The sequence below is a fragment of the Choloepus didactylus genome, chromosome 10, assembly GCF_015220235.1.
Source record: "Choloepus didactylus isolate mChoDid1 chromosome 10, mChoDid1.pri, whole genome shotgun sequence".
In the NCBI taxonomy this organism is placed as follows: Eukaryota; Metazoa; Chordata; class Mammalia; order Pilosa; family Megalonychidae; genus Choloepus; species Choloepus didactylus.
Window position 1 is genome coordinate 69,240,470 of NC_051316.1, and position 19,461 is coordinate 69,259,930.

The 19,461-nt window shown below is 35.6% G+C and overlaps 1 protein-coding gene across 4 annotated transcripts in view; it reads right to left on the reverse strand.

Annotated features, from left to right (window-relative positions):
• Positions 1-19,461, reverse strand: part of MLLT3 (MLLT3 super elongation complex subunit) — a 272,860-nt gene that overhangs the window by 91,884 nt on the left and 161,515 nt on the right. For all 4 annotated transcript variants that reach the window (XM_037851311.1, XM_037851307.1, XM_037851310.1 and 1 more), the window contains exons 3-4: positions 15,592-15,674; positions 9,998-10,141 (exon numbers count right to left, since the gene is read on the reverse strand). In XM_037851311.1, coding sequence (XP_037707239.1) covers positions 9,998-10,141; positions 15,592-15,674 — 227 coding nt within the window. The remainder of the gene's footprint in view (positions 1-9,997; positions 10,142-15,591; positions 15,675-19,461) is intronic.

The following is a 19,461-nucleotide window of genomic DNA, read 5'->3' on the forward strand; positions in this document are numbered from 1 at the left end:
ACAGTCACTGTGCTAAGCACTCCTCATACATTTTCCCACATCATCCCCACAATTACTATATCCTCATAGATGACACAACATCCCATCTCAAAAATGAGGAAACAAATTAAGAGAGGTTAGTAGTTTGTCCAAGGTTACATAGTTACAAAGCACCAATACCAAACTCTGAAAAAAGGTTTGTTTCATAACAGTCTGCCCTTTTAATTGCTGTGCCATTTTCACTTCAGCAAAATAAATCTGCATAGGTGTACAGAAAACTGAGCAGAGAAAAAGATACTCCACATCTCAACAATTCATATAGGCTTAGTGATTACCATCAAGGCTGACTAGTGACATTTAACTTGAAGCCTGAGAGAGAGTCACAGCCTGGGATACTGTGCAATACAGTGGCATATACTTCTTTGACCTCAATGTACTCTCATTTAAGAAAGGTAAATTAGAATAGAGATTAACTATAACATGGCTGTTTTTAATTTAAAAAAAAAAATAAAGAACAGAAGCTCAAATTGGATATATGTGTATAAACCATACTTTTATGGCTCCTTCAGGAAAAGAATAGGATTCAGATACGATGATCCAAGGAGATACTGTGGACAAAGAGAGGAAAGTTCAAGAAACTTGGCCCTAAAAGAGGAGTGAGATGGACAAAAGAGACAAATCCCTTCCACAAGAGATAGAATCCCTTCTTTTTCAAGAGTAGGAACAGAAATATAGGTAGAAAAAATACATAAAAGAGACATAAGGAAAAGACTCAACAAAAACAAGTTCTAGCTCCAGCCCTGAGACCTATGTCAATAGTCAAGTCAGATAAAGTACATCTGAAAACTGCAGTCTAGCAAACAATGTTGTTATGAATGGTGAGGGTTATTTTTTTTTATTTTTTATTATTATTATTTTTTTGGTAAGGGTTATTAAGATCTAGAATATCCCTGATTCAGAAATCAACAAAGCCCTTTAGCACTCAGAGCTCCAAATCATCAGAAAAGAAATGCCATTTAATTAAATCTTTAGCTTAAAAAAAAAAAAAATCACTCTTCTTTGGTGACATCCCCAATAGCAAGGACTAGATAGTTCAGCTGGTCACTCGGTTTTTGTAGCCATGATCTTTCAAAGGGTTAGCCTGGCCTCACAGTTCCTGGCATTTGAAATCCTCTGTTGAACTAACGTGGATGAGTTGCACAACGGTCCTACTGCAAGTTCTCTTGCTTCCTGTACTTGAACCAAACCTATATTGATGTCTATGGATGCTGCACAATAAGAGTCATAAGCAAAAATCATAAAGCAGAGTGGCAGAATGAGAAGTCAGCCTAAATCTCAGAAAAGACGTGGTTATTCAATACAGGAATACCATGAGAACAAATTTGCAAGAAATTTTCAGTCACTATTTCTCCAGATCAGTCCCCACCAGACTATCTCAGACAAGATAGCTTTGTTTTAACATCGCAATCACCTTTTCTCTCTGTCTACACATAGTACCACTGCAAATTGGTTGTCCGGATTGTGCCCTGCACAAGGATACTGAGTCAATGGGATGAGAAGTAGCTGAAATCCAACCTGTGCTACACTAGCCAAACCCTGTTAGCTGGACTGCAGCTTCATGGAGCAGGGAGAGGCGAAGGAACTTATTTCTAATTTGCCCAAGGAGATCATATGGGTAGACTTTTGTCCACCTAACCCACACAAAGCCATCTCGAGTCAACAAGAACTCATGTTAAGACTGAACTTTGAAATATAAATATTCAATAGGATCTTATCTACATAAAAATACAATGTAAAATACTAACAATGATTACAGTTTCTGGAGGAATTATAACAATTTATTTTCTTCTTTTTGCTTTCCTATAAAGTCTACATTTTCTGAAATTAACACATATTTTTGTTAAAATCAGGAACAAATTAGATTCCTTCTTAAAGCTGAAGCATGACCTTTCTAGTAGAATACCATTTTATTTCTAAGTCTTGGGACAGAAACCTTTCATTTTTACCTTTTCAGGTAGCAAAAATCATGAATTAACCCAAAGCATAATATACCTGTAGAAAAAAAAAAAGAGGCTGTTGCAATAAATCAAACAATGATTGCTGACTGCTTAACTACATACCACAATTTATTTAATAATCACAACTGGGAAGCAGGGGGTATTATTCTCATTTTAGAATTATATACAAACCTAAGGCCCAAGGTAAATTAGAAGCCAACTCAATAATTGAATTCATGCCTTAGGATTTGAAATCAAACATTCTGTTACACCATGGTTGTGTCACTTCTGGTAATAAAGGTTAACAATGTTAAACCACCTACCATCTACCCCCACCCCCCAAACAAAACACAAATATCTATTTCAAGAGCCTCAGACATTTATTTTTTAAACCACTACCTTGAGATCCTGATCAGTGTCTGCTCTTCCTATAACATATGGAACAAGAAAATTTCAGAAAATAAAATGTTAATAGCCTCTCTTCACCTTCTCCCCACCCCTTAGCCAAAAAAAATTTTTTTTCTTAGTGTTATAGAGAGTATAAACCCCAAAATTACCAAGTGGGAAAAATCAAAACAGCAAGCTACTCTCATTAGCCACTCCTTTGCCATCCTAGAAGTAAGGGAACCGATCCAGATACATTAAACAAACTTTGCAGGTAGCTTTGAAAGAAGTGCAAATTAGACTACCTGAGTCAAGGAGAGAGAGAAATTAAACCAATAGTCTTCACTAGTAACATGTTTCTATTTAAAAAGAGAAAGCATTATTCATTTTTTAATTTGAAAATTCTCCAAGATTCACATTCTTTAATCCCGTCACTGCCCGGCCTTTCCTGTTTATTTCTTATTTATTTGGCTCTTCATGTGTGGTGGGGAAGGGGAGGAGTTAGGGTGGGTTTAAGTGATGGTTTTCTTTCAGATAACACAGCATTTCCTTTCAAGACTAAATTTAGGCTCTTACATTAAGAGCCTCCTACATGTAGTCAGCTAAACTGTTACTCCTAGGAGATCTGTCAAAAAAATGTGGCACCTCTCCTAAGATTGACAGCTAAGTACTCAACAGAACTTTTCTTAGTACACGTTCTAGGAATAGCTACCTGTCTCCTTTCTTTTTCTTTCACATTTGCTCATGTAACACAGCAAGAGACTTGAGCTTTGGATTGACCAGGGTACCCCTCTTTCTTCCTTCCTTACTTAAAAGGTAAATAGGTAGTTGGGAGTTAAGGGAGGAAGATTATTTTATACTACAGATACTTTGTGTGTGTGCTTATTTTCGAAGGTCTAAGTGTCCTGCAATTAACTTGTGCAGCTTTCAGAAGATATTAAACCAAAAAAACCACTAAATATGCCAAGTAGATAACTGTCTATGATTGTGACCATGTTTTCCCCCAAAGAATTTATGAGATATATATTATATTTTGAATTAAGGCTAATAATGTTGACATTCTATTTTATCACTTATATGTATGTTCTACTCACATGATTTAATTTTCCAGGCTTGGGGAAAGAAAGCCAATGATATAGAAAGGAAAAGAAAATACCAAATATGACAGAAAACTAACCTCAATTCTGAGAAACAACCAAATAAATAAGACACCCTGCTTGATCTTATATTTATTTAAATAAATCATCTTTTATCAGTGTTGGTGAAAAACAGCAGCTCCTTTTATCTTTTGAGGCAGACAGTTCTAGGATGATGTATATCAGGAAATAACAAAAAGGCACACTTGTCCCAAAACAAATACCCCAAAATCCAGTGAAGCTGTCCAGTGACAGCCACTAATATAAACTTCTATGCATTGTTTTATTTGAGTCATTTTTAAAATAAGCAGTCAACTATCCATCTCCGAATACTGTTGGGATGAGTTTGCCACAAAAGCCACTTATATATTTCGACGCCAAAGAGTTGACAAATCAGTTCCTAAGAACATAATTTGTTAAATGTCGGAAGAAAGCCCAAAAACACAGATTGTGGTCAAAGAGGCTTCAGTATCTTTTTGTAACTTTTCCAATGTAAGTATGTGGGAGCAGTATTCATAAATTTAGTTGAAACTGAAGCACTTAAAATATTTCCCATTTAAAATACATTAAAATGTGGTCTTTGAAAGGAAATGAAAATGGCTTTTAAATGTATGAAAAGATATTCATCATCACTCATAAAATAAATGTGAATTAAAAATGAGATACCATTTTTTCACCCATCAGATTGGGCAAAAAAATTAACAAATCACTGTGTGGAGAGACAGGCATTCTCACACATTATTGGTACCAGCATAGAGTAGTAAAACCTCTTTGATCTATCACATGTCTATCAAAATTTAAATTCTACTTTTACTTGGAGCCACAATTCTGCTAAAAATTTACCCTACAGATACCTTTGTACATGTTCACAAAGATCTATGTTTCAAGTTATTCAATGCAGCATCATTGGTGGCCTGGAGTAAGACTCACTTTTCACTGTATATCATTTTGTACTGGGTACCTATTCAAAATAAATAAATAAAAATTTTCAGGGGAGATGAATGTGATCTGTTCAGTTTAGAAATCAGGAGAAGTGTTCTGAATTCCCCCTACCCAAAGAAATACTAAACCATCCTACACAAAATTAATTCCAAAATCTTGCAGTATGATGCTATGATCAGATGGCATGACACAGCTGCACTGGTGAAAGCTCCTTATCACAAGAGCACTTTAGCATTTTAATAACCAAAACCCCTTGTTGGGGGTCCACTGTGGACCTGAGTTCCACTTTACAACAAACAGTGTTTCAAAGGATTTCAATTCATTTCTTGTAAAACAGATCATATATAAATGACATTGTCACTCTGAGAAATGGGACTGAATTATGCTGCAGACTTAATACGAACTGAAAGCATGTTCCCTGTGTCTTCTGCAGCAAACTTTGCCAAATGGACGTCTGAAATGTCCTATTGAAACAGGTGGTGTCTGAACAGAATTGGATTTCTGCCTATGGAAACCCTAGTTTTAACAACTGCTGTGGTTATTTTAATTTTCAGCCTTCAAAATTAACTGCTTGCCAGTGATTCAGAAATAGACTGAACAACATGTTTAGACTGCCCTGTTTAATTGAGGAAAGAAAGAAAGAAAGAAAAAAATCCACTAACACCTTACCACCGTCCCACAAAGAACAACAGAACCAAGGGAGACCACCTGATTTCTTGGCAAAAAAAAAAAAGGACAGCTGTAAAATAAACTCATTTTTCCCAAGATATTTGCCCCTTTTGTACTTTCTTCATAGAAGCAAAAGTAGGAAACTATCTTCCTGAACATATTGCTTGTGAAATCTTCTAAGGGAACATATAGCCTTGAGAAGTCTAATCTGCTTGAAATTCAGAATTAAGAATAAACAGAAGAAATGGTAATTTTTCTAATGAAAATTTATATCTTAAAAATGATATTCCAAATGGAGCTGGAGTTACACTTCATGCAAGCAAAATAAACACCTTGAGGAAAGATTTCATGGGCTAATCTTCTTTAAATATAAAATAGGTCCATCATAGTACTGGTCAGAATAACTGGTGCTAAACATGTTTTCCTGTGAATGAATCTAGAGTTGCTTATAGCAAAAAATAAAAAAATAAAAACCAAAACAAACAAACAAACAAAAAACCGTTTCACCTTTTCTTAAGGGTGGTTAGTATCTGTTGATCTTCTCAACCAGTAAGCAAGGGGAAAAGAACTAGGACACTGTGCATCTACTTTATGCCACACAACATGATTATACATTCCCTGTGAAGAAAACACTGTCATGTCTGTTTCACAGCTGATAAACTGAGATTCAAAAGGATGTGATAATTTTCCCAGGGCAAACCAACTGAAAGATGATAGTGATGAAGTTTTACCTAAATCTACCTGATGTAAAAACTCTTCCAAATGACCTCATTCCCTCCCAGCAGGAAATCCAGAGAGGCAACTTAGTAGAACAATGAGTCTTAGTTACATGACATACGATATTCAATATCTATCTGTATTTTGCCATGTTCCAAAAGAAAAACTCATCCTCTCTCAATCCAGTATCTTGGAGTAATGGATGTCATAGCCTTATGCACTGTTTTTCAATATGGCTGAATGCCAGCTATTAAGAAAGTGATTGAGTGAATAGCAAGATAATCATGGGTAATCTATTGTGATTATAAACACTTTTAAAATCCTGACATGTTGATGAACACGAATTGAAAATCACCAATTCAGAAGATCCATCAGCTCATGTGCAAAAATGGCAAAGAGAAATATCTCAGCTGAACTGAGTGGTTCTTCTTAAATGGGGTATACTTGTCCCTTTTGCTTAAAAATTCAAGGATGACTACTATTATATCCAATCTTGCCCAAAAGTTTGCTCACAGCTCCCCACACACACCTGCATAAAAAGAATAAAAAAAGACCAGAAAATAAAACTCCTCCAGAAACTCTCAGGTGGTTCTTTTCCCGATTCCTCTTGTTTTGCTGGCTTAAGGACTGACAGGTCTAGACCATAAATAAAATCCTCAATTTCCCAAGAAACCTCCAATCAGATCTCTAATTTAGAAGAAACTAACTTTAGGGTCCTATAAATGAAATCATTTGTATTTCAGTATTCTCAGAAACTAATGCTTAAATCAAAACGTACCCCTTTAATATCAGGGGGCTATTCAACAGAAGAGAGAGCATGGGGTACATTATTTCCGAAAGAGTACACCAAGATTTCTACAAGACTATTCAGAAAATAGTTGCAACATTCAAAAAGAAGTTCAGTGAAAAGAACGTACATTACCAGCAAAAAAAAAAGAAAAACTACAAGTTTCAGAGATTATAAAGTAGAAAAAAAAATCTGCAACTTTCAAGATTCTTCTGGCAAAAAGTTCTTTGGCATATTCTAAGAGCTGAAAAGTATAATATTTCTAAGATGCTGCCAGCTCTATAATAAACAACCTTTCTGATCTCTTGAAAAGCCAAGTTCAACTTTTAATAATGCTACATATTTTGGTTTAAAAAAAAAAAACAAACACACAACAGTGAAACAGAAGCAACCACAGCCAAAACTCTTAAGTGTACCCCACTCATGCCTCAAGCTCTACATACTGATTTCGCACAGAACATGTGAAGAGAGGGTCATTTTTTTCCCCTTTAAAGGCAGAACATATACATCTATGTTGCATGTGTAACGTTTAGATGTAGGAACACAGCATTCAGCCTTCCCTCTCCCATGCCAAAACCCAGCCCCCTCAAAAAAATAAAAAAAAAATAAAAATGAGTTTATCTGAAGAGACAAAGTCATAAACATAAGATTTCTAGTAAAATCAAATTGGCTCATAAGTTAGTAGCAACAGGATAGGGTGTATTAATGCTAAGACAATAGCAAATATTTAAAGATCAGGTAAAAATAACAGAAAGTAGTAAAATATCTGGGTAAGCCAAATAATGTTTATTAGTCAACCAACTGTTTTTCGCATTTCTATAGAAGGCTACTTTACTCTTTCCATGTAAAACAGACAGAATCTGTGGGATTATTACTTTGAATGAATTTTTAAATTTCTATTTTACTACACAATACAGTGAAGACATTGCTTTACAGGACTTACGATATGTCAAATAACTAGTGCGCTTGAATACTTCATGTTCAACTTACTATTTCTGAGTTGTCAAGACATAGTCTAAGTCTAATAGGCAAATATCTGCAGGCTTAATAAAGCACTTAAAGAAACACAAAGGAAAGTTAGAAGTCAAGAAGGATAGTTCTGAGATAAAGGCTGAGTGGAGCAAAAGACAAGAAATCTAGAGAACTTATCAGGCACAGCGCTGCACTGGGCTGCATTACCACTGACCTGTAACCTCCCCTCCAGCTCACAATCAACCCTTGAGTACCCTGGGACTAAGTGGTTGTTTTAAAAAGTTCTTGTGTCGTATTTACTTTGTCCTATGACCCTTATCAGAAGCCTGATGTACTTAAGCTCCATAATTCACACACTCCAATTACCTACCCAACTTTACACCCAAGTGGAATAATCAGAAGCAAAAAATGTCACACTCATAAAAAAGAGAAATAATGAGACTGATTAGGATCTAAAATGGACTGGTTGATTGTTAATGGCATAGCCATAGCCAAATAACATCAATATTGTGCTCCTGTTAACTGTAAAAAAGTCGTTGAGTTTTCTTTAATAGTTTCCTTAATAAATACATAATAAATTCCTAACTTTAACATGAGCTATATTACAATAGCCTATTTCATCAAGAAGGTGCATTTCCCCCACAGACTATAAATGGTGGTTCATTTCTGAAGTTGGCCCACCAACACCCATTTAATCCATAATCAACTGACATATAGTGTAACGTGAAATGAAATGTAGTAGACAGTACTTGCACATTAGTAGTTCAGCTGAAAAGACCAAAGCATGGAACCACATGAGAGCTATGAACCCCAAAAGACCTGAGTTTGAATCCTGACTCTATCACTTATTAGCATTGGCCTTTGTCAAGTTATTATTCTCCCTGTCACCAAATTTCCTAATTTGTAAACACATTTCACTACATTACTTTGAGAAGTAAATAGAAAAATTAAACTAAAAGCTAGCACTCTGCTTGGTGATACATTTATAAATATTTTTAAATAAATAACTACTTGCTTTAAAAATGTATAATTATAGTTCCATGGGTAAAAGGGGATACTTTATGAAAAGTTACACTTTTGGCTATATCTTCATCACTAATAAAGTAACAACAATGCATGTACATTTATATAATACATAATGACTAAAAATCTATTATTTTGGTTTAACATTTCAAAAACACCTTACATTAAATATTAAGAAGTTGATGAAACTCACTCTAGAAAACAATTCATTATTCAAAATTAAACCAAAGAGAAAGGAAGCCTTGGCATTTTCAAGTCATCTTTAGGATTTATAAACTAGAATCCACAAACGGACTTCAGGGGTTCCACATAATCCAAAATGTTCGCACAATTACATATATGGGTGATTTTCTTATGAGAGAGCCCACAGTTTTGTGAACATGCCATAAAGGGGGCATGAGCCATACTCAAGGGGTCACAAACCATTTTGGAGGCTCTCAAAGTGGTTGCCCATGACCTTGTGAAGAGAAGGAACTACTGTTCTTTCCTATGAAGTTAGCAGGTAGTGTTTACCAGTGAAATGAAGCATCTCGAAAGGTTACATTCTAAACATGCCTACAGATAATGATAATGGATGCAAAACTACTAAATACTTTCCAGACTAAGTGAAGGTAATCTTAGAGCAAAGAACACATTTCAACATTTGACTCTGAACTGCCCATGTAAGATGACATAGGAAGTTCATCTGAATCGGGAGTTGATGATCCCAGTGGCAACCATTTTAAAGTAGATTTTGACCAGTCAATAATAGCATTTCTCTGCGCAGCTGACTTAGCTGCAAGGAAACATTCCATATGTTTATATTTGCAAGTAACTCCACTTAAAACCTTACCCCATCCTAGCCAAACCACATGGGCAAAGGTTTTACCATGCCTTTTGTTACCATTACCTTAAAAAAGAAAATCCATCCTTTATTTGTATATGATTCAAACAAATAAAAACATTTATTTAAATGACCTAAGCATGGAATAACAGTGCATATGTTTTCTATTAAGATAGAAAAATTCTGATATTGACACCTTTTGATTAATTTTTAACATGATTTTCAACTTTACCCAAAAGTTTCTATAAATTTGTATAACAAAGTTCAGGCATTGCAAATTTCAGACTTTGTTCCTCTCTTAACTGAGGACAGTATTTGGTTTGTTTGTTTCTGGCTTTTGTCGAAATAAATCTGAACTGCACAAACCTTAAGGCTGTTATAACCAACAGTATAATCTCAGACTGATACTGAAACAAATTGTGTGCTTACCTTTTCATCTCAAAGCAAGAGTCCATAGCTAAACAATCGAGGAACTTCCTCTCTTTTACCTGTCCCAAAAGGTTATTACACTTCTTAACATACCAACAGCTTTTTATGGGACGGTTTCTCACAAGAAAGTAGCACTTACCCCTCCTGCCTGCAGCAACTTTTTTCTAAACTCTTCTGTGGGGTTATTGAAAGTTAGCTTTTCACAGCGGAGGTGATTTACTGGTGGATGGCCTTCAAGATGTAGGAATAAGTCATAATCAAAGCGGACTTTCTTAGGTTCTTCCTGATGGAGGGGGGGGTAAAAAAAAAAAAAAGAAGAAAGAAAAGAGTTAGGCATAAGTAAAAAATAAAAATAACAAGAGCTTACTCCTCAGAAGGAACAGAAATCTAACAGTTATAGTGTCAAAAGAGTACTTAAAAAAAAATTTATCATTATCCACAAAGCAAAATGGAAATATCTGGCAAATTAGTTTCATGTCAGAGAGAAAACAAAAAAGAATCAACACTTCATCTTCTCTATAATCTCTCAAATGGTATGACTCTATCAACCCAGTCACACAAAAGACAAAGAAACCAAAGACACTCCAAAATACTTCTTGAACAAGCCCTCTAATTCCTACTGCCAGTGGTCTTACTTATTGCCCACATAACTATAAACTTTCTCCTTTAATAGGTCTTCCTCCTTCAAGATAGTCTCTTTAATCCCTGCTTAATTCAGTCCTCAAACTCATATCTCTGAAACAAAAATCTAGCCATTCCATTTTTACTCCTTGATTAAATTCTTAACAGATCCCAACTGCCATTAGGAAAAAATCTCAACTCACATAAAAGCCTGCATCTGTTTCTTGGCTTCATATCTTACCACACCCCTTCCGCCCATCTGATGGTCCAGTAACACATTGCTGCTGGTTGTTTCCCAGAAAGTACCATGTTCTGTGTTAACTCTGGGTTTCATTCTTGCTTTACATTACTACCTTCAATGCCTACCTCCATTCCTCCACTTCCCACTTTACTTGACTATTCATCATTCTCCATTCGGGCTTCACTTTCAAGATGCCTTCTGTGAACTCCATCTCCCAGCTCCCCATGGCCTTTCCTCTGCTTTGTGTGCATCTCCTTCTTATTCTTGCTACATCTTAGAATAACTGCTTCCTTATATCTCCCTTTACCATATTAGATCATAAGATTCTTGAAAGTAGGACATTTGCATCATCATTATTGTTGCCCTGAACAATCAGTTTAGTGCCTGCCCATATTGTATTTAGAAATGCAATAAATACTATGCAGCAAATAAAAGAATGGTATTTTCCTGAATAAGGAACTAGGAGCATAAAATAGCATCATATCCAGAAGAAAGATATAATCATGATTTCTTAATACCCAGGTTCTCTCAAGACATTACTTTAGTTAGTTGAACACTTATAGCTCTCTGTAAAACGACTGACGATAAAAATAACTAACATGTACTTTAACATTCATCTCATTTAATTCTCACAGCAGTCCTTTGGGTCAGAAGTAAGCATCATTTTGCAGATGAGGAAATTAAGGCACTTATAATTTATGATACCATTAACACCTGATAAGACAAAGTGGTTGGAACCCAGTTCTTTGATTCAAAACTCTTGGCACTTGAAACTACATATGAATGCAGGCATCAAGCTACTACAAATTCGTGGTTTCCACCTCCTCCTCCAAACTTTCCAATATCATTTTCCACTCCTTTCCTTATGGTCTCTTCTCTCCCACTATATCCAGCATGAAACTGGTCCCATCATCCCCAGGACCCTTTCATTTTAGGATCCCATTCTCTCCTGATTTTCCTCACTGCTTACTGGCTCTTCTTTATCAGTTTGTTCACAAGCTTCTCTACTTTCTCCATTGACCTTTAAATGTCTCTTATCTTTCTACAAAGTTCCCCAGGGAGATGGCACACATTCATACAGAGCCAATACTACCTATGTGACAGTGACTTCTATCTGTATCTCCACCCAGCTCTCACTTGACTGCCATATGCTTATGTTCAACAGCCTACTGGACATCTCTACCAGGATGACTCATAGCAACATTAAACTCATGCATTATCTTAAACTGAATTCATCTTAACCTGTCCTTTCTCCTCTACTCTATATTTTGGCACACAGCAATCCTAAGTGCTTGCCAAGGTTACAAATTTATGAATCTTCCCCAACTCTTCCTTCTCCCTCACTGACCATAGTCAAATTGTCTCCAAGTCCAGTTTAGTACTTCTCCTTAGGAACTCTCATATATATCCCCCTTCTCTCCCAGTAGACATGACCACTGCCTTACCTTACACCTTCATCATTCTCTTAACCTGGTCTCCTTTCTGTTTATAAACTTATCCCAGTCCACCTCCCACAGTGACAGAAGAGTGATCCTCTTAACACAAAACATATCTTACCATTGATTAAAAAGTCTTTATGACTCATCATTTTCTACAGGATAAAATCCTGCTTCCTTGGAATAACTAGCACAATCTTTTACTACCTTATCTGAATTCCCTTTGCTCTCTCACAACATTCTATCCTTTTACAGTTATGAAGTACTTGCAGTTCCCAAATACTTCATATTGTCTCATCTATTTTGCCTTTCACCCATAGGGCTGTTCATGCCTAAAATGTTTTCCCTTCCAACATACCTCCCTACTTTGCCTGGTTAATGCAAATTCACTATTGAAGACCCAGCTAAAGCATTAACTCCTCTGGAAATTCTAACTCTTCAAGTCTAATCTGAATTAGACACTCCTCTTATAGTATTCCTCTATTAATGTAATTTTCACCTTGTATTATCATCATTTTTAACTTCTGTCTCTTCTCTAAACTGTAAAAGAGTCAACACAATCTTAGAATTAATTGAAAACAAAAGGAGGGCACTTTTATCCTTTGTAATTGGGAATGTGATTTGGTAAAATCTTTTTGGAAGGCATTTTGGCAATATCTATCAACATACTAAATGCATATGAAATTGATCCAGTAATTCTAATTCTAAGAAATATTCCAATATTTGTGCAAATATATATATGTAAAATAATAAAATGTTCATGGCAGCATTGTTCATAATAGTAAAAAATCTGAAATGATCTGCATATGAGTATATCATTGCCATGGAATACAAGGCAGGTGTTTAAAAATACTGACCTGGAAAACTCTCCAAGACATATTGTTAAATGAATAAAAGGCAAGTCACAGAAAAATATTAAAAGCATAACATATTATGCCCTTGCCAATCACTATATTTATATACAGTTTATCTATGGAAATGCATGGGGAAATACCTAGAAAGACTATACCAAATAGTTAACAATGATTAAATGGTGTCATGGGAGTAAAACTCCTAAGTTTTAGCACATGCACTTTTACTAGGAGAATATATTGCTATATTAACTGTATACTTTTTTAAAGAGAAAAAGATACTGGTGAATGTAATTAATTACTAGCAAAAAAGAATGAGGTAATAATATCACTTTACAGTCTACAACAGTTTAAACCAAAAAAAAAAAAAAAATCACTTTTCAAAGAAACTAAGGGTAAGGACCCCAGAAAGTAACTCTTTCTATGAATCCTGTGTGCAACTTTCTTTTAAAGACTTATTTTTAAAGACTTATACCACTTTTTGAGTAAGGTAACAGTACCCATCAAATTGTGTTCTGGCTAACTGAATATCTTCTCTTAGAGGGTAGACATAAATATTATATCAACTTACATACCTGGAAAAGATTCTTCTTCAAAGTTCAAACAAGAAAGCATCTATTTGTTCTACATATAAAACTAATACATTTCCTAAACCTGGAAATCCAGTTTTGGCAATATCAAATTACCCTCTCATTCTGCAGAGGCTTCAGTCCTGGACATTTACTCTCTTACTTTTTCTGAGGACAGAATAAAAGAGAGGCATGGGGTCCTTTCAACCTGAAGTGCCACTATGGACTATTTCATCATGAATATTTAGAGTTTCTGAAACACACAGAAAGGCTCGCTTTGTTGAGCACAAATATGAAATAATACAGATAAATATACAGGAACTTGAAAAAAAGTACTGACTCTTTACCAACCCTCTTGACTTCTGACCTCTCAAATAAATCAGCAAAACTTATTCCATCAGAAGCAAAGGATAGGCATGGGACCAAGGACAGGATGATATCTTTAATATGTAGTAGTGGGATTCTTCCAAAATCATGTGGAAATCTTCTTGGTACTTTCCCTCATCTCCCATGAAAACTGTGAAAAACACTTTTTGTACTGTAATGTTTGTTTATTCTTCAAGACAGAATTGAGTAAATGCCAGGGCTGAATAAAATGATGACTACTCAAAAGAAATGAAACGTACATTTCTTAAGGGAAATACAGCTTGAAATGAGAAAAAAAAATCAGTACATAAATACATCAATGTAAAGCCATATCACATGGCTAGATACAAATGCACCTCAACAAATTCTGATTTGATGAAAAACCATGTGGACAATTCAGTGGTAGCACATCTGAGGAAGGTAATCTTATTCTAGCAAACTCATTGCTTCTACAGCATGGAAGTTAAGAGTCTATCCAACGGAGAGAGAATTTTCACACTTGTCATCTGTGTGTGGCCTTAGGCAATCTACGCAACTGTGACTCAGCATCCCTTCCTATAAAGTAGGAATGATAGCACTAACTTCTTAAAAGTTTTTATAAACCTATTAAACGTAATAACATATGAAAAGGGCTCAGCAGAGGGCCAAAGACGAAGTAAGCACTCAAAAATTTAACTATACAGAAATAGGTTACTGCCAAATATGTCCCAAAAATATACATCTAAGAAAATCCCAATTATTCAGGGGACAAGTTTGTGGGGAGGCAGTGTAGCAGGAGAGTGGTACATAAGGAGACAAGCCAGAAAGAAACAAGAAAACATGGAAAATAAAATCTAGCCTGTCATCCATACATTCCTCCTTTATAGAATAGCTTTATTAACAGTGAAATATCTCACTTTGGGGCAAGTTTTAAAAACTATGATAACTTGCGGTGGTGGGGGGGCATATTGATTAAAAATAATAGCTAAAATTTATTAAATGCTTACTTATATGATATACTGTTCTAATTACTCTACATAGATTTATTTTTTATCTTCATAGCCACCTTATGTGGTAGGTACTAATTATCTTATCCCCGTTTTATCATTTTATAAATAAGGAAAGTGAGCCCCACAGGTGTTGAGCAACTCTTCCAAAATCACACAGTCTGTATGTTTTGCCAAATATGTGCTGATGAAAACTTTCAAAATACAGTAGAACTCATAACATCTCAAGTTGAAATAACTATATATATGCGCCATGTATGTGAGTATCCGCTAAAAATAAAATGAGGTTATTCTTTGTAAGCCTCAAAAATTCTACAAATATGAAAATGAGAAAAGGAACATCTCTCTGAAAAACCATAACTACTATTTTTTTTGTTTTACAAACATGTTAATTTTATTCTTTTCCAAAATGGTTATGACTTTTCCCTTAAAAGGAACATTGATTGAATTTCATATAATCTGACTCCATATAACTGAAATTATCTCTCTCTAGCCACTTCTTCTATAATTAAGGGAACGATAGCCAAGATTTCTAGAAGACAAATTTAACATTTATTTAAAAATCATCCAGTGATACAAGTACTTTTTAATCAAATTTATTTTAAACATTACTTAGTTAATGGAGGATCTTCTACTGAAGATTAATGGGTAAAGATTACATACCTTGTTTTTAAAATAAACCTCAATTGGCAAAATGAAACCAGCATACCCAGATTCTTCTACTTTGTAAGGTGGATCTTTGCACACTGCAACATTAAAAAAAAAAAAAAAGAAAACAGGTAAGATGAGAATACACAAAAATACATCCTAGTTTCTTAAAAAAAAAGAAAAGAAAAAGAAAATCCCATTCTACCAGTTAAAACACAACTATCACAACTCTTTGCCAACTCCCCAGTTGAGTTCCTATCTATCATTTATTTCTTCTCTAGAAATTGTAACAATAATGTTTCCTACATAAAGTAAATATTTAAGTGATTTATTAAAATCTTAAGGGGGTGAGGGGAAGAGGGGAGCTCTTAACAGTCAACCAGGATCATCGAAGACATGACTTCCAGGTGTTATATCATTCTGCACCAAAGGCTTTAGAGAAGCTGAGGATAGCTCCTTATGACCCAAAGCCTGAAAACAACGACAGTGTTTCCTGAGAAATACACTATCTACATCTGGTCTTTGATGTAAAGCACTCCACCCCTTAAACCTTCACTTCTCTGAAATGTCCCAATATTTATAACAACACATGGCAGGACCAACCTTAGAAAGTCTCAAACCTAGAGTCTCCCAATGGTATTGATACCCATTAAATCTCACTACACTCCTCCTGCGCTGTTCCCCTTTAAATGCTGATTGAAATACTAGTACACATACAAACATTTAAAATCTAGGCACATCATAAGAATATATAAGAAACAGTAAAGCCTTTGTGTTTCTTATGAAGTGGGAAGGAAGCAAGACTGTTAGGCAAGGTCTTGGAGAACGAGAGAGACCCTAAGAAGATAAATACGCTTTCGTCCCACTAAAATTTCCACTAAACCAAAATCAACTACAGGTCAACTCAAATTATTCTAGTGAAGAATTGCATTTTGGTAGTATCACAAAGAAATAAAAATGTGTATGCTGAATATCAGGGCACATAACACCAGTACCCTAAATCCTCTTCAGCAGGACCCCAGCCTACCTTTTCAGCTGTTTTCCTTTTGTCACCTGCCAAACCTGGCTGTGCTTCTTTCAAATGCATTGATTTCTCCCAAATATGCCCAGTATTTCCCACTTGTGCTCTCTCCTCCTGTTATTCCTTCTAACTCGCCTTGAGGCTACTCAGTAGCCCCTGCTGATTCAAATCCCATTTCCTCACAAAGCCTCTCCAGACTACAAAGTACTACTCTCTCTTTGCCTTTTACCCTGCCAAAGCATTTAAATGTCCCAATCTCTGGTTTGACACTTAACAGATTTCCTTATTACCATAAATTCAGGAATCTCATCTATTAATTTCCTTTCATTGCTCAAGGGCAGAAATGGCCTTTATCTCAAGAAGATAAAGAGTATCAAGGGCTCTGGCTACAGTATCAGCAGATCTGGGTACCAATTTGCGATCCCTCTCAGAACAGTGGGACTACCCCTGAAAAGTTACTTCACCTTTCTGAACATTGGGTTCCTCTTCTGGACAGCTGCTGAGGATTAAATATGATGATGTATGTAAAAGACCACTCAGGGCCTGGTACACATCAAGTTCTCACTAAGTCACTGAAGTGAGGCAGGAAATCTAACTCATAAAATACCCAATTGTGTAACTTTTTTGGATGAAAATAAGAAGGAGGTAGTAAGCAGAGAGCCTTAGATTTGGATCAGAAGACTCAGGTCCAGGGCCCTTCACTGAGGATTCTCTAGACAGCCTCCATTTCCTTCTTCGTTAAAAGGGAGGATTTCACCATATACACATCTATAAGCATGGCCATCAGAATGCAAGGAGATTACACATGGGGAAATACATGTGCAAGGCATTTTTATAACAAGACAACGATGATGATAATATACATGAAAACTGATTAGAAATTCCATGAGTATTAATATGGTTAGAAGAGGTGTACTAAAGACAAGATGTTAACACTTGGGAGTCTCGTTTCACTTATCACAGCAAAATTTCCCTACACTAACATAAGGAAGAAATAAATCAGGAATGAGGCACCTCACCTAATCTTACAAGTTTTACTAATAAAAAATGAAAAAGCAAAAGGACTCATGGTGGCTCCAGTACTACATCAACTGACCACCGCCAATCAGTTATGAATATTCAAATACTCTGAACACTGGAGGGTTTGCCATAACCGCACTGAGCACCACCCTACCCCACCTCAGCTAGAAGGCTAGTATTATAAACGATGTTACCAGGCTGCAGAGTCCCTTTTAAGAACAGCAGTGTCCAGGTTGCTTGGGATTAATCATGCCAATGTCATCTGAAGGAAGTTTATTCTGTGGGCTGCAGAACATGCCAGAGAAGTTATAGCTGTTCTTCTAGCATACAAATTACTCCTATTATAGGAAACAGCTGTTTGTGAGCACATCTTACAGTTGAAGGTCTTAGATTTTTTTCCAACCCTCCAAAGGAAATGATCTGTTACGTAGTAATAGTCTATAGAAATCTGGTTTTATAAGAATAAGAATTGAATTTTTGCCAACTTATACCTCAATTATTTTTAAATGCAATATTTTCATAAATAACAGTGAACACAGTCTGTAAAGCATGCTGAGTTCTTAATTAGAAACAAACAGTAGAAACTTTATATACACAATAAACATGCCAGAAAAGCAGTAACAACACAAATGCAAACTTACAGATCTAATCTGAAGAAAGTCAAATTAAGGGAAATAGTTTATTTAGGTATCTTAGAATCAGAATCATCAACAAGAGTTTCTAACCTAGTTATAAAAAAGAAACATGAATTAAAACCAGGAAACATTTTAGCCAGTGTGGATAATATATTAGACATAAAGCAATTAATTTTTTAAAACCGGTAGAACCAAGGCTGGGATCACCTTCTGTCACTCAGCAACACTTCATTAAGAGTCCCTTCTGTAGGATCACTGGCCACTGTGTCACATTTACAAGATGTAAGCATCTTAAATTTGTCAACTCATTCTTCCTCTTGATTGCTCAGGAATCAGATAATCCTTAAGAGCTACGTAGCAAAAGGCCAACTTTCAGAAGTTACTGAGGGGATATTCGTCTTTGAAAAACCATCAAATTATTTTTCAAGGTGACAATAAAATGGGAGGAATAAATATTCCTTCTTTAAACTATGCATATTAATTCAGTAAGAATCATTAGAAACTTTTATTCCTCCATCAAAATCCAGCCCAAGTTCCAGCTCCTTCAGGTCTCCCTTGTTGCTTTTACTTCTAAGTTTCTCCTGTTGCACTTATCAGGCTGGAGCAAAACATTCATTTACCCCTCAAACTCCTCCACCAGACGAAGCTCCTTGAGATCAGCAACCACATCATTATTCATCTCTGTAACCCCAGGAACTAACATTGAATCAAATAATAGGTGTTCAACAAATGTTTGTTGAATTGGATTTTTTAGAGATTCATGCTGTCTTTCACAATTTACTATGGCTAGAAATTGCTTTCCCAACAGCAGTGATGAGTTGACAATGGTCAGACAAACTCTTCTCCAAACTCCCTACAACCAACATACATTTTAAAAAATTGGTACAGGTGATAAAAGTGTTGCCAAAGAGAAATCTTCACTTGAAAGCCAAGAACCCTACAGAGGACTAGTTCTGCTACTAATAGTACCACATTCTAAGAAATTGAGTCACCCAAGGGGCCAGAAGATCTCTCAGGTCATTTTGAAAACTAACATTCTAAGCCATAAATAACAGCTCCCCTTTTCTCTCTTTCCACACATTACTACCTGTGCTCTCCAAGACTCTAGCTGGGAGACTTCAAAACCCACTCTGTACATGTAACCACTTTCATTATGCAGGTGTCAGCATATAACACCCAAAATTCATGGCTGAGAAGAACAGACCAAAG